General features: G+C 44.4%; 1 protein-coding gene across 1 annotated transcript in view; it reads left to right on the top strand.

Annotated features, from left to right (window-relative positions):
* Positions 1-15,473, top strand: part of SMYD2 (SET and MYND domain containing 2) — a 51,536-nt gene that overhangs the window by 24,088 nt on the left and 11,975 nt on the right. Inside the window, exons 3-6 of the mRNA XM_059938114.1 lie at positions 6,486-6,596; positions 9,021-9,081; positions 9,777-9,901; positions 14,952-15,019. Of these exons, the coding sequence (XP_059794097.1) occupies positions 6,486-6,596; positions 9,021-9,081; positions 9,777-9,901; positions 14,952-15,019 (365 nt within the window). The remainder of the gene's footprint in view (positions 1-6,485; positions 6,597-9,020; positions 9,082-9,776; positions 9,902-14,951; positions 15,020-15,473) is intronic.

Below are 15,473 nucleotides of genomic sequence, written 5' to 3'. Positions count from 1 at the left end.
TGTGATCTTGGTTCCCCCAGCAGGGATCGAACCCATGACCCCTGCAGTGGAAGCGAGGAGTCTTAACCACTGGACCGCCAGGGAAGCCCCCCAGAATGCCTCTTTATTACTTTACAGTAAGCAGCTCGAAGTCTGTACATTCTCCTCTTATAGACAAATTGTACAGGTTAAAGCATAATGCGATTGCTTGTATCAGGGAATCCCAGGATGGGGAATACAGTGCTGTGACTGTAAGTCACGTTGAAGGTCTGGGCCAAGACAGCTTGCTGTGTCCAGCCCCGTGATGTGTAGTCTTCCCTGCGTCTCGCCCAGTTTCTGTGCTAGGACACCCTCAGTCCTGGAGAGCACTTCTGCAATTCAGTTTTCCTGTGCTCTGTGAAGTATCTCTCGTGACAGAAGTAGCCTCCTAGAGGACAAGTGATAACACAGCTCCCAGAGCCACTCATTTTCTAGAGGTGAGGCTGGATTTGACCTGTAAGTTTCGTTTTTGTTTCCTCTCTCTCCTGTTGTGGAAGGAAGAGGCGAATAGTCATTAAGGTATTCTATCCTACGGTACTGAAGAACTGAATAAGTGCAGGACACTGTCTTACCATGAGATAGAATGGTCATAAAGTTTTAATCAAAGTAAGTGCCTAGAAATAAATGGCTGTATAAGGGCTTCATCCATAAAATCATTAGGGAGGAATCTGGGGCATTTGCTCCAGATAAAAATGTATTCAGGGTTCTGCCCAAGGGACTGCTTGGATAGGATCAAAGTGGAGACTCTGCTGCAAGTGGCACAGAACAAGAGCAGCAATGAAGAAGGTAAATGAGTGATTCTCCGCCTAAGAAAGCATGGCCCTCAGCTGCTAGTCATTTACTGGGCCTTCTTCAAAGGCAGACCCCACCCACCTGGAGTCACCAGGGGGTCGGTACCACACATCAGATGATGGGGTTGGAAAGGAGGTTATCAGTAGATAAGAAAACAGTGTCCACATTGATTGGGTGACCCACCCAAGGGGACACAACAGCAGAACCGAGACCAGACTGTGAAGACTGCCTGGGGAGGGCTTTCACTGCTTTCCAACACCGTGCTTGGGGGTGCTGAGGACCCTCCAGTAGAAGAGGCACTGTGGGAATGTGTCAAAGACTGAGAAGTGGCCTTTCATTGAGGTGAAAGGGAAGACCCCTTCCAGTGGTGTTGTCTTTCCAGAAACCTCTCCATGAGTGTAAGGCACACATCCTTCCACAAACGCAGCATCTCAGGAGACCCTCAGCACTGTGTTTACTCTCCCCGGGCCCTCCTCTCTAATTGCAGGGCTTTAGGACCGTGCTTTGTTGTATACAGTTTGGCTCTGTCTTGTCCCATTTCCTTTCCTCTTCATTCACTTGGCTCAGTGTGATCCTGCCAGAGGAAAGATTTTAATTGACGATGCATGAAAGGGTAATGGGAGGAAATATAAAAGAAATAGGAATTCCTTTTTAGTTAGGCTTGGTTTGTAACCTGTGTGTTTTAATGAACTATATTTATTTTTATAAATACGCCTGGAAAGCTAAGTGTATTATTCACTCACTTAAGACGTTTTCATTAAATCGTACTATGACATGTTGAAGAGAATAGTTTTAGAAAGGTATTACATAGAGGAATTGCGGAGTAGAACTTTCTAGGGTATTATTTCTTAACATTAACAAATAGAAGATAACGATTTGTGTTTTGTAAATAGAGGTGATAGGATTATGAGTGTGCTTTTGAAAGTAGGAAGGGGCATATCCCAATGGAGATTTTAAAAAGCATGTGTGAGGAGCTTATGATCAAAGATTCGAGAACATTCTTGACTTTTATCATCGATTAGAAAGTAACTGAAGTGTAGAAAGTGTCCAAGAAATGCTCCCATGACCCTGTCGTTGTTTGGGTGATTAGTGAATGGGGCCAGAGTCACAGGTTTAGTCCTGGTTACATTCGCTTTGTCCTCTTAACCCAGACACAGGAACCGTCTTCAATAGAGCCACTCTTTTTTCTAAATGGTTAATATCACCAGTAGGAAAAAACGTGTAGGAATGAATGAGTGCATCCCAATCACTCTTTTATGGGACGAGAAAACAAAGCAGATGTCCTTGTGACGGGGGCTCAGCAGTGTCTGTCATCTTGGTTTGAGATGGTCTCTAAGCCCCTGATTCCCTCTTCATTCTTCCTCTTGCAGAGGATGGCAGTAGAGAGCAGCAAGCCTGACATTTTCTTAACTATTCCACATTTTAAGAAATCACCTCCGCATGCTGCTCCACATTTCAGGAAATCACCTATGCGTGTGTACAAGTAGACATGGTCTAGATTGAAAGCCCCATTAGAACAAGAGAAACACCAAATGCGAGAGTTAGAAAAGGGGACGTCACAATAAAAATCCGGTCTCCTTATGCAGGGAGGCAATAAATATATCGTTTGCTCAGCAGAAAACTGGATGACATAGCAATCACTCTTTTCTTCCAGTGTTGGAAGTGCCGATGTACCATGAAACAATTTTGCAACTCTCTTTACGCATCTTTAAGCATTTTTGTCCATGCACAAAAAGGAAAGTCATGCAGAGCTGTTATTACATTGGCTGAAAATGAACTAGACGTTTAAAAAGTGTACCAAAAAATTCCCTATCTTACTTTTACAATAGATTTAAGTGTTCAAATGTATTGCACGAATAATCTGTGCTCAATATAGAAAAATCAGAAAGTAAAGACTGAAAGAAGAACAGAAAGAGTAGCCATACTTCATAATTTTATCCTTCCAGAGAAAATCACTAGTAACACTTTGGCATGTGTCTTTCTGAATCCTTCCTGTGCATTTATTTGTATATTACTTTCCTGGGAAATGGGATCCATTTGAGTTTACATAAAATTTTATAAAGATTGCAATCAGGCAAGGAGTAACAGCTTGAATTTTGAAGAAAACTAGTAGAGAAAGTTTTGGAAAAATGGGCAAAAATATTTTTAAAAGCATAAAGGGTTGCAAAATCATTCTGTGTACAATGAAACTGCCAGTGCTAAAAAACAAAACAAAACACAAATAAAGCACTATTAATTGATAAGACTTATTCCTATCCATCAGGTTAGCTTAATTTTTTGTTTCAATTTTGTCCAATCTGATTGTTTATAATTTCTTATGGGCAAAATTGGGGCAGATTATATCAGGGTATGCTCAGAACCTATCTGACATTTCTACCAGATGTTCTCCCCACCCCGCCACCGTTTTTTTTTTTTTTTTTAAGAATTAAAACCGAGTAGTACCATTGTGGCACATCTCTGTCATTTCCACCTTCTGACAGAAAGTGAAAACTTCTTATTCCCTAGTAAATTTCCCTTGATGAAACTTATATGATTCTGCACGTCCTTGAATTTACCCAGCTCTCTGATTTAACTGCTCTGTGTGGGGCTGTATCACATTCTAGGTGCTCTTACTTCTACCTTGTGTTCCGATGTAGTCATAAGCTTCAAGAAGTCAAAGACTGCATCTCCCACCTCTGCCTCTACGGTCAGTCGAGGGCTTTACCGGATGAATGAAAGAACCGGTAAATGAACAGTTACTAGCATTTGTTGAGAGCGCAGTGTGTGCCAGGTGCTGGTCTGAATGCTTCTTGTGGGTTAGCTTATTTGCTGAATACCCACAATGACCCTTTGTGGTTGGTTGCATGAATGCCTAATTATCCCATTTGAAGGTCCTATATTTGTTGGTAGTCTTCAAGCTTTTGTGTCTGATTATCACTGTTGGAAGGCATAAAATCATAGACTCAAGAATTCTGGACCTGCTAAATAACTTAGGGATCATGTTATTCACAGCCAAGGATATGGATGCAGAGGGATTAAGAGGCCTGCCTGGTGTCACATAGCTGCTTCGCTGCAGAGCCGGGGTGAGAATGCAGGTCTCCCCGAGCCCCAAACCAGTGTCCTCTTAACTTCACAGCACTCTGCTCGCCCCCAGACCGTGCCCTGTAGTTCGGTTCCCTTCCCTTTGAGGACATTAACGTCAATAAATGTCTACATTGTATGTTACTTTTTATTCACATTCATTTGACATTAATTCTATTAATAATATGTAAGTCATATTAAGAAATGTTAGCATTAAACTTATTTCTCCCAGGAGCTCATTGTTAAACACCAAAAGACACCACCTACAATTCAGAAAACTAGCATCTTCAAGGCCCTGCAGAGACCTTGTATTAGCGTTCCTGGGGTCATAGTGGACACGTGTGTGTTCCTAGTTGTCAGTTATCCATCTGTCCCCAGCTGGTGGTCCTCACTTCCCTTGGATATCCCAAGGCCAGGCTTGAAGCCCTCTTTGACTTTCCCTTTCTGCCTTGCATCTGGGGAGGGAGCTGGTTTGTCGACTGGGAGCTAGACCCACCTGCCCCTACCACGTTGCCTCATCACCGTGCTCTCCTTTTAGGCTTTGGCTAAAAACAGATCCTCTTCTTCCTTGTGCATATCTTGTCATTTCTTTCTCCCCCTGTTCTTAGTTATATTTGGCATGGTGTTATTTAACACTGCAGAACATCTTGGCACAGAACTTGAGCCAAGGGTCTGTGCCACGGGCTGCCTTAAATCACTGTGACATCGTGTCTTTCCTTCTTGGCACGGGGGAGGGCAGAGAGACATCTTCATTCATTCAACAACTTTATTGAGTGCCCAGTAAATACCAGGCACTGTTCTAGGTTCTGGGGTAACAGGCATACACAAAACAGACTAATAAGGTCCTTTATTTTAGTGGGAGCAGGAGGGAGACATAGTAAACCAAACAACTAATCAATGTGTAATATGTCAGGTGGTGAGAAGTCCTAAGAAGAAACATAAAAGCAAGGAAAGGGAGAGTGTTGGGGAGAGTGCTGGTTTTGATAGGGTATTCATGGCAGGTACCTTGAAAAGGGGCATCCGAGCAGAGACGTGGAGGAGGGAGGGAGCGAGGTGGATGTCTAGGGGAAGAGGCGTCTAGCCAGGAAATACCGCAAGTGCCAAAGATCTCCTGGCAGGAGCAAGCATGGTCTGTTCAGGGAGCAGCAAGGAGACGTGGTGGCCAGCGTGGAGTGAGGTGAGGGAGCATGGTGGTGGTGATGAGCTCAGAGCAGTGGAAGCGGGGGGGCTCCTACCACGTGTAGCCTCACGGGTCATCTTTAAGTCTTGGCCTTTCGCTCTGAGGTGAGAAGTCATTAGAAGGTGCTGAGCTGAGAAATGCAGGATCTGAGTTGTGTTTTGCAGAATCAATTACTCTGGCTGCTCTCTGGAGCAGAGTCGGGTGGGGGCAGAAGCAGGTGTCCAGGTAGAAGACGAGCAGACACGGGGTGAGGTGTCAGGTCTGCATACCCAGTAGAAAGGTGGCGGGGGGGTGGTGAGGCAAGAAGTAATGAGAGGCTAGGTGTATTCTGCAGGCAGACAGGATGGATCTGCCAGGGAGATGAATGCGGAGTGGGAAGGAGAGAAGAGAGGCAGCCAGGAGGACTCCAGGGTTCTGGCCTGAGCACCTAAACCATCAGACTTGCCATTTTCTGAGGCAGGAAAGGCGGAGGGGAGAACACGACGGTACCCAGTTCCGTTGCGGCAAAGAGTCTCTGCAGACTCCCACGGAGTCCTCTCCCACAGCCTCTCAGCCCCATCACGCCACCGCGGTGGGCTTTTATTGGAGCCCGTGTGGTCCAGGCAGTTCCCAGTCACCCCACACTAACCCTGTCGCTGGCGCCGGCATCATGCTTTATGCCCGGTGCTCAGTGCCTTCCTCCATGGCACCCGCGTCCTCCTACTTCCTCAACCTTCCCGTCTTGAAGGGGGGCATCTCCACCCTTCCAGGAGTGAGCACACTCCCTTTACCCCCCAACCTGGGGCAGAAAGCTTCAAGACAAGTGATAGAAAGGAGTACAGTTTTCCTCTTCTATCAAATGACTCTTCAGGAAGTCTGTGTTCCTAAATATTCCCAAGAGTTGCCCTGGCCAGACTCTTAGAGGGCCCTTGACAAGGCCCTCATTTGTGTTTTGTTTCTATCACCTGTAAAAGGGTGCTGTGCTGTGTCTGTGTAGACACACAAAGACTAGGTGCTGTGTATATGTCACTTCTCGGTTATTTGCCCTGAAGTGAGAACAGAGCCAGGACAGAGCCGTAGGGAGCAGAGCCAAACCAATGGCTAATGCCCAAGTCACTCACCCCTGTGACTTGACAGCGACCACAGATAATGGAAAGGTGTGTGTGTTGTTTGGAATGATGAGGGGCACGAGATGCTTGATGAAACAACACAAAGCAGATTTTCTCTTGCCAACGACCTTGGCCAGGCCTGAGTCAAGGTTATACAGCCACAACTATCTTAAAGGATGTTTTCGTCCCTAGCTTTTGTGAGCATCGTCGTGTTTTCCAAAAGGAAACATATTTCACTTGACCTTAGTAGGACTTACTGCATCCTCTCTTCTCGAACTTTATTGCAGTGTGTGTGTGTGTGTGTGTGTGTGTGTGTGTGTGTAATAATTGTTTTTTAACTTTCCCAGAGAGAAGATTGGCCCATGCACAAGCTGGAATGTTCTCCCATGGTTGTTTTGGGGGAAAACTGGAATCCCTCAGAGACGGTAAGGCTGACTGCAAGGATTCTGGCCAAACAGGTGAGGAATTGGGATCATGTTCAAGTGTGTTTTATTTTTATTTTTCTTAAAGGTCAGAAAGATGAGTGAGTGGCCCATGGTGATCATCTCTTGTTAAGTGTCCTGGGACCCCCATTTCCGGTCCCATCCATATGGATGGGGTTGGGAACAATGCTGCAGGTGTGAGCTGGTTGGTTTGACCTGTGCAGCTAGGATGTCACTTACCCCAGGCCAGGAACGTAGCCACCGTTACTAAATTCTGAGCTTTTTATGAGACAGGTTTACGTAGAAAAATACGGCCTTTCAGGGCGTGAAAACCTGACTGACAATAATTGGAGCGTCCTAGGGAACCAGACTGGCCTTCGAAGCTTTGCACTGTTCCCGTCTTTCCCCAGACACAGAGTGCACACTGCTCCCCCCTCCCTCCTCCCCTGTCCTGGGCTGGGTCCTGCTCCTCCCCGTCTGGTTATTCGCCCTGCCTTGGCAGGCGGGGAGCGGGGTAGAACAACCAGCATGGCATGTGCAAGGAGAGGAGAACGAGAAGGAGCGGAAAAGTAGGAATCGAGGCAAGGGGGGAGGGGAGGAGGGTGGGGATGACGACAGCCATCAACAGTTTCCTCCGAAGAGGAAGAGGAAGCCGGGGCTGGTTGTCCTGACCCCTTGTTTGCTCGGGCCTTATTGATTGTATGACAATAAGACGCCTGATCTTGACAGGACCAGACTGAAAGGAGGGGCGGAAAATGCCATAGCACTTGTCCTCGTGACACGATGAAATAGGCCGCACGGAGCTTAGAAGGTGTATGTCCACGGAGCTGCTTGCTAGTGATAAGCCGCGGGCAGGGCCTCTGTGCTGTAACTCTTTTAAAGCTGAAATTTCATCTGCCTCTTCTTTCTGTCTTCCCCCACCCCACCTCCCTCCGTTTAAAATTTTGTTTTCTCCTTCATCGAAACCAGATGTGATCATGACCAGCTCGTATCTGTCCCCAGACCAAGTTAGGCTCCTCGGCATCGTAAACAGAAGAAGAACATTTCTCACCTCTGAGGTCATGCTTCTGTTATGTTCAGCCTGGGTCAGGTGCTTGCAGACATGCCCCTTCGCCGGCTCAGCGTAACCGCAGGCATCAGGGCTGGCCTGTAGAGTGAGACCGAAAAATCAGAATGCTTTTTTGCTGGAGGAGGTTAACTTTTGGGTCCTTACTAAGTGTCGTCTTTAAATGTATGCCAAGTACTTGGTCGGAAGGAAAGGGTAGGAGAAAATGATGTGACTGGGTGAGGTGTCAGGGTAAGTAAGCCATTCGATTTGATCCATAAGCATCTTGGGAGGATTGGGTGACCAGTCTGCTGGTTCCCCCCCAGCCCCACCTCCCGATGTTATTGAAAATGTGGTGTTTAAGAATTCAGAAGGAGCAGGTGCCCTTTCTGAATGAAAAGTTTTCCCAGGCAAAATGACTTACTAATCTTATAGAAATGGATCCTGTGAATGAGAAGATTTCGGCTCTAAAAAAGAACTATTGAAATGTTTTGGCACCAGGAGGGTAGTCTGAAAGCCATGATGAGTTTATACCAGTTTCATTCAACTTTTGTTATAATTACTACTATGACTAATAGTCTATTAAATGAAAAGTTACCTGGCCATCTTTTCATCCCTATAGGACTTGATGATTAAAAAACCAGACCATTTGTATTCTAGTCACTTGCAAAGGATTCCGGGAGACAGGCTACCCAACTACCAGGGGGAAGCCTAGCATGTTAACTAGGGAGGTGAGAGCGCCCGGCTGGACCACCTGTATACCCAAGTTGAATAGCCCGATTACAAAGACACGGCCTTGGGCCAGCTCTTGAGCTCTGCGTTTGAACTCTTGTCAACACCAAGTTTATTCATGTTCTCAAAGCCTGGCGGGTTTACTATTGTCAGCTCCTCTCGGGGTGTCTAGAACAAAGCCGGCAACACGTTTCAAGTGAATCTGGGCTCACGGATACAACCGAAAGTGTTCTTTTTAAAACATGGAATTTGAGATCGTTTTAGCCTATGCTTAAAGAAAGTGTAAAATGGCTGGGGGGTTTGATTTTGTTCCTTTTTAGAAGGAGAAATAATAAATGGGATGGTTCATCTGTAGACTAGGTCCTTTTAAGTCAGGGACCTAAAAAGTTGTTTTCCAGCCACCGTTCTTTCCCATAACAAGCATTTTTGAGCCTACTGTGTGCATAGCATTATCAGGGTGTTAAGAACGTGGCAGATGCTTTTAAAAGCTTTTCAAAAGAGTTCTTTGGATTTGGATGTTAGGCAAACGCTCTCAGAGCCCAAATGGCAGACTCCTTGGCTAGCTCTCTTTACTTCATTCAGAACTATTGCCTTTTTCTCCATGTTGATGTACAAGTGAAAGCACTGTTTTTTGCACTAGGTGTTGAAATCTGTGTCTGTGTGATTTCTTCCCCAATTACTAGAAAACCCACCCAGAGAGAACACCTTCAGAGAAATTGTTAGCCGTGAAGGAGTTTGAATCACGTAAGTCTCCCTGTGACTGGCTGAGGAGTTGTCTTACCCACACATTATCTGTGAATTAGACAGGATTGAGGAAAGGAAGAGATAGCTGGATTCTTAGTGGTGGTGGGGATTTTACAATTACCGGTTTTTATTTTGACTTGTGTGCTGTTTTGGAAAATGAATATAACTTTTTTTTTCTGAGTTGCTAGGACTGCTAGGAAATAATTAAGGGGAAGTAGGAACTTACAGGATGAATTATTACATCCCACGCTATCTCCTGCTGGCTCTTCTGGCATGCTGAGTGTTTTTTGGATCTTTGCTGAATTGCAGTCCTGTAAACAGCTGACGTCCTTACTGAAAGGCGTTAAATCAGGGGCTGTCCACTTTCTCGATCATGACGTAGACTCCAGGGCCAATCGGGGGGCCCTTGACTTGACCAAGCTAGTTATCAGTCATCGCCACTCATTCCTGACCTTGTTGCTAATGGTCAGTTGAAATTCCCTGTCCTGAGTGACTTCCAGTTGTCAGAGGAAGAGAAGAAAGAAATGGCACGCTTTTCTTGCCCTAGGGTTTATCAATTAGACCAAATGAGGGGGAGGAATATTTCCTGGGGGCTCCACGTATTTTTTTCTGCCGCTTCATGCCATTTACAGTACCAAAAGGATATAGCTAGAAATCCAGAGTTTTCTACCAGCTGAATTATGGTTTATCTACAGATCTGGATAAATTAGACAATGAGAAGAAGGATTTGATTCAGAGTGACATTGCTGCTCTCCATCACTTTTACTCCAAGCACCTTGAGTTCCCTGACAACCATAGCCTGGTAGTCCTCTTCGCACAGGTAAGAATGGGAGCATCAGGTGACACTTAGTCTAACTTTTCCCTGCCTGAGTCCCTCTCCCCAGCACGTGGTCGGTGAAGATGAACGAAAGTAGAATGATGGCATCTACTTGGCAACATGGTTCTTGACCTATTGGGCCCTGTTTTGCATAACCTTGCTAGGTGACCTTGAGCAGATCAGGGTCCTGTCTGTACTGGCCCTCACTGATGGTGGCACATAGGAAATTCACCCTACCTCTGCCTCTTGCTGCAGGAAGGGTTTATGAAAACAGAGGAGTTGCCAGTGCCCCAGTACCATGGCATACTGGAAACTCTTTGGATAGAAAAGACCATTTGAGGTTCCTACATTAAATTTTACTCTTCTCTTAAACCTTCCCTTCTGACAGTAGTGGGCTGTTTTTGGTTGTTTGTTTTTGTTTTGTTTTGTTTTTTTACTCCTACCAACACTGTATTGATAAATAGAGGCAAACACAGACGGCCCCAGGAAGGATAGTCACCACGGAGAGGAGCCCAAGTGGGTCTACGTACAGGAAGTCTTTCCTGATGGCTGCTAAGAAGTCCTATTTAGAGGAGCCTAGGTTTACCAAAAGATATGATAAAAAAAAAAATTAAAGAGGCTTCTAGACAAGAGCAACTTAAAGGCGCTAAGGAACTGGCAACCAGCCATTTGGAAAGGCCGAGGCTCTGTTGGGCATGGCTAGGACATGAGAAGACAGTGCGGCCGGCACCCTTTGGCTGGACACAGTCTGGCTGCATCAGTCTTCCTGTTACCGTGAGGGTGGCTCTTCTGGCATGAGTTACCAGATCGGATTTCTCTCCCTAACGTACCCTTGCATTTTCCCCTCCAAGCTGAACGTGTAGTTGAAGGTGACCTTCCCAGAAAGAGAGATGCTGGGATACTGCTCTGTGGGCACAAGTAGTGACATTCCCCTGCCAGAGCCTTCAGTGCCTCGATGGATAAAACAGCTTGGGTAGATAACTTACACATTTTCATCTCAGAACAGAGTAAGCGTCGCCTATATACCCCTTGACCCACTAATTCCATTTTTAGGGATCTAGCCTAAGGAAGTAGTCAGAGATTATGGACAGAAATTGACATGCAAATTGTTTATTGCATGGTTCTTTTTAAAACCAAAAAAAAAAAAAAAAGTAAAGTAAATAAAAGAGAAAAAGAAAAGTAAGTACATGTTATAAATGGTCAGCAGTAGGAGTTTGGTAAATAAATTTTGGCTTAGCCTTACGATGGAAGGTTATGTAGCCTTTATAAATTACATTTCAAAGAATATCTGAAGATGTGAAAAGCGTTGACGATATAACATTAAGTGTAAGAGCAGGGGTATGTGTAATATGAAAATTTACTTACGTAAAACAAAAAGTTGAAATGGAAGTTCACTGCTGGTTATCTCCTGAGTTGTGGAAAATTTTTGCTTTTTTGTTGGATGATTTTTCTGGATTTTCTACAATGAGCATGGATAACTTAAGAAAATACTAAAAAGAAGAAAAGATGAAAAGTACCCATAGTTCTCCCACTTTAAAAATTGCACATATCAAGAAAGAAGTGAGTCATCACCACTTCATTCACCTACTTCAACCCCGCCGTGAGAAACACTGCGAACAGTTTGATGAGTTCCTTGATAGACTTTATGTTTATATGGATATATTTCTACTGTGTGACCGTCATAATCAGAAAAAAAATGCTGTTCTCGGTAAAAGAAAAAAATGGGTTCAAGTTATGAGTGTTAACAGACATAATGAAAAACCTTCCTGATTTCATTATATGATCCTGGGATTATTACAGCATATTTCCCTAAGCATCCTAAGGCAGTGGATTTGGGTGACAGTACAAAGTTGAGGAATTGACTTCTCTTCCATTTTTTGAAAAGCTAGATACATGACTTCTTTTCTGGATTAGATGAGGCATGGTTCTGTGAGAAAGCAAGAGAGATGAAATAAATATAGGTACCTTTTCACTGCTAGCTGTGGAAAAAATAACTTTTTTCCAACACAGTAATGCATGCTGATGGGACTTCTCAATGTTGACATAGTAGATATGGGACCATAGTTACCAAAACTCAAGGCACTTGGTGTCACAAACAGAAATATATTTGTGCTGAAAATGACTCAGAGTCCTTGAAATTTGGACTGACTCAGAAAATCCAGGAGATAGATACAGATATATATATATACACACATGCACACACACACACATATATAACTATAGGTAATTAATTCCTTGAAAGACTTTATACTTATCAGATCATAATATCCACTCTGAGATTGTGTGTGTACACATAGGTGCACATACACGCACACATAACATATCTTTTTTCCATATATAAATTTGAAAAGGGACATTCAGTACCCTCAAAGACAACTCTAGAGCAAAACTGAAAAGTGCTGTTCCAGCCCCATGCCACCTTCTGGTCCTGCCTTTCAGCCCTCAGCTGCTTGTCTGCTGTTCCAGCCTCTGAGCCCTTTCCTCCCTCTGGTTCGTGGGAGGGTGTTGTGGGTTAACTCGTGGCCCAGCAGCAGCTGGCCGCAGAAGGTGACTGCACTCCTTCGGCAGCGCTGAGGTGCATTTTAATCACCGGGAACATATGCATGGTTGGGAAATGTATTTTTGGTGTGCAGCCTACATCTAGTCTAAATGCTGATTCTGAGAATAGCTTCAGTAAGGCACTTAGGCCTGATTCGACTTGGAAAAAAAGCATGATGGCCCATGCATCTCTCTTAACAGGCAAGTTCACTTTTCTTCCCTAGGGATATTTCAGAAGGGAGGGAAAGCTAGCAGGCAAATTGCTATGCAAGTTGGCTTAAACACCATTACCACCCACCTCCAGGAAAGGAACAGTGATGAGCCTTTTGCTCACAGGAGCCGTTCTTTGCAATGAAGAAACACACTCTCTCCTCCACAGTGAGAGGAGGGCGGCAGAGGGAATAAAGCCGACCAGTGGTCGTGCAACATTGAAGCCTGAAAGCATTTGGAGTCATAGACAGTCCAGCTGAGAACCTCGAAGAGGAAGAGATTACGAAGCAAAGGGGCAAGTCTCCTACCTCGACCCCCCAAAGCTAGTCAGGAGCTGCCGGTCCCTAGATCAGTTGTAAAATTGCTAAATTCTCTCATTCGTTCTTCCACTTTGCAGACGTTTGTTGTCATCCTGTGGGTACCAGCCACTGCTGAGGCATGTTAGTATCCAGTCTGAGACTGGGTATAGATCATTCAGTTCCTAGTATGGTGCAGGACGCATAGTTCATGCTCCAGTAAATTTTGTTGAATGAATGAAGGTGCTGATTTCCTCTTAACATAATGTTGGTTGATGGTCACTGGTTAATGATAGTTGGTTAATGTCCTGATGACAGAATAGGTTAGAGTACCTGAAGCTGGCACAAAAAATGGTATGCTAAGTCTTCTACATAAAAATACCCAACACCTCAGGATTTCAAAAACTGTATATTGTTCTACTAACCTACGGTCATCTCTTTTTATGTTGAAAATTGTAAATACTGATTGTAAATGTGTTGAATTGTAAAAACTGCAAGTCAAACCCATCAGAGCCTTTACTTCTCTATGTACCAAGATTTCCAAGCCTTTGACACTGGCCCTTCAATTTTAAGTAAAATTGCAACATTAAGAATCCAGAGATCAGACCAATTTTAGAAGAAGCATGGTACAGTGAAAAGAAATACTTGTGTTTATGACAGCTTTGCTATCAGAATGTCTAGTTTGAATTTTGACTCCTCTTCTGCCACTTGCTACTTATATGGCCTAAAACAAGTCACTTAATCATTGACTTCCCTGAACCTCAGTTTCCCCATCTGTAAAATGGGTTATGCCAGAGTAGTATTATGGATTTATGAGAGGGTGAATATGCAGCACGCAGCCCAGTGCCTAGCCCAGAGTAAGTGCTCAGTGAGTGCTAGTTTTACAAAGCCCATCCATTGGCCTGAAACGCGCCAATGTGGTGTGTCTGGTCGGAAGGAGCCTGACTGCAGCTCACGGGGTGAAATCATTCAGCATGCGGGCTTCACAGACAACCTCATAGCAGTGGGGGAGAGCAGGGCTCTCAGCCTTTGCCACTGGCTTTGGGTGAGTCACTGCCCCTCTCTGACCTTATTTTCGTCATCTGAAAAGTAAAGCGACCGAGTCCCCTTCCAGCTGTGACGTTTTAGATCCAAATGAAAAACACCCACCGAATTAACTGTCTCCCGGGAGCCTGGTGTTCCTGGAGAGCACAGATTTTGGCCCGTTCTTCCTTCTCTGCACAGTGCCCAACGTATAAGGGTTCCTCGGTGGATGTCTGTGGAAAGAGTGAGTTTATGAAACAGCCTGAAATTGGGGAAGTATAGTCCTTATTTTCAGCCTATGAGCTCTAAATTAGACTTCCAGGATGTTGAGAGCTGCCCTTCGTGATTTTCAATGTAATATTTCTTTTCAAAGATGAACAAGTGGCCAGTAGTTGATGTGGCTGAGGCATGAAGGAACATTCTCAGTCCCAAGTAGCTTCAGGGCCTTGGTCCCCCCGCCTCTCAAGGGGATGGACAGCAGTTGGATTAGCTATGTAAAGGCTTCATATTTGCCGCCTCACCTTATGAGCTAGGTACCAGGTTAAGTGACTCCTTTTTTTAATGGAGGAAAACTGAGGGCAGAGGGACACGGTGATGGGCTTAAGATCCCACACCAGGTCTGTGGCGTAATTAGGATTAGAGTGCAGATGTTCCGACTCCCATGCAGATCTGCAGACTTCAGTCCTTGGAGCCTCAGTGGTTTGTTGTGCTCTTGGGCTACCATGGGCAGGTGGGCAGGTGGGCTAGACTAAGGGTGCTTCAGCCCTGACAGCTCTGCTTATATTTGTTTACACATGAGACTGATCTGTAAGCTGTGTTTGAACATAAGATACCTTGGCCAGAAGAAAGGTTTTCAAATCACTAAACCAAGCATCTTCCTAGTTAATTTGTTAAAGGTCAAAATTAAAGAAATGATTTCTATCCAGAGAGAAGCTTTAGCTCATTTTTTTTTTTTCTTTCTCTCTTCCCCTCCTTTCTCACTGCAGGTTAACTGTAATGGCTTCACAATTGAAGATGAAGAACTTTCTCATCTGGGATCAGCAATATTTCCTGAGTAGGCTGAGTGTGACTTCATTTCTTTTCTTTTTACTTATTTATCACTAATTTGAATTTTTTTTTGATTTTTAAATAACCTCCCTAACTGCATGTGGCAGACATGAAACTCCAAGTGAATTAAGTCCCCTTTTTAATTATGCCAGATTTCAAAATATTTCCCCTGCATTTAAGGATCTGAAGGTAGTAGTTAAGACAACAGTTGCTTGTTAAGTCTTGCTAGGTAGAGAGTTGTTATTAAAGAATATTTTAGAGTGTGCATAGAAGGAACAGCCCAGGCCCTGCTGAGAAATTTGCTTTTTGCATGTCTGTGGTTCTGGGAATCTTTGGGTTTCTTCCACTCAAAGGAAAACATTAATTGCCAAGAATTGGCTGTAGACTTGCCTAGAGACTATGTAAGCTTCTTGCCCATCTGTCCTTTTTGAAAAATACCAGTATAGAAACAGCACATTTTG

This window comes from Balaenoptera ricei, chromosome 1 (assembly GCF_028023285.1).
Source record: "Balaenoptera ricei isolate mBalRic1 chromosome 1, mBalRic1.hap2, whole genome shotgun sequence".
NCBI classification, from domain to species: domain Eukaryota; kingdom Metazoa; phylum Chordata; class Mammalia; order Artiodactyla; family Balaenopteridae; genus Balaenoptera; species Balaenoptera ricei.
This window is presented reverse-complemented; position numbering and strand designations above follow the sequence as displayed.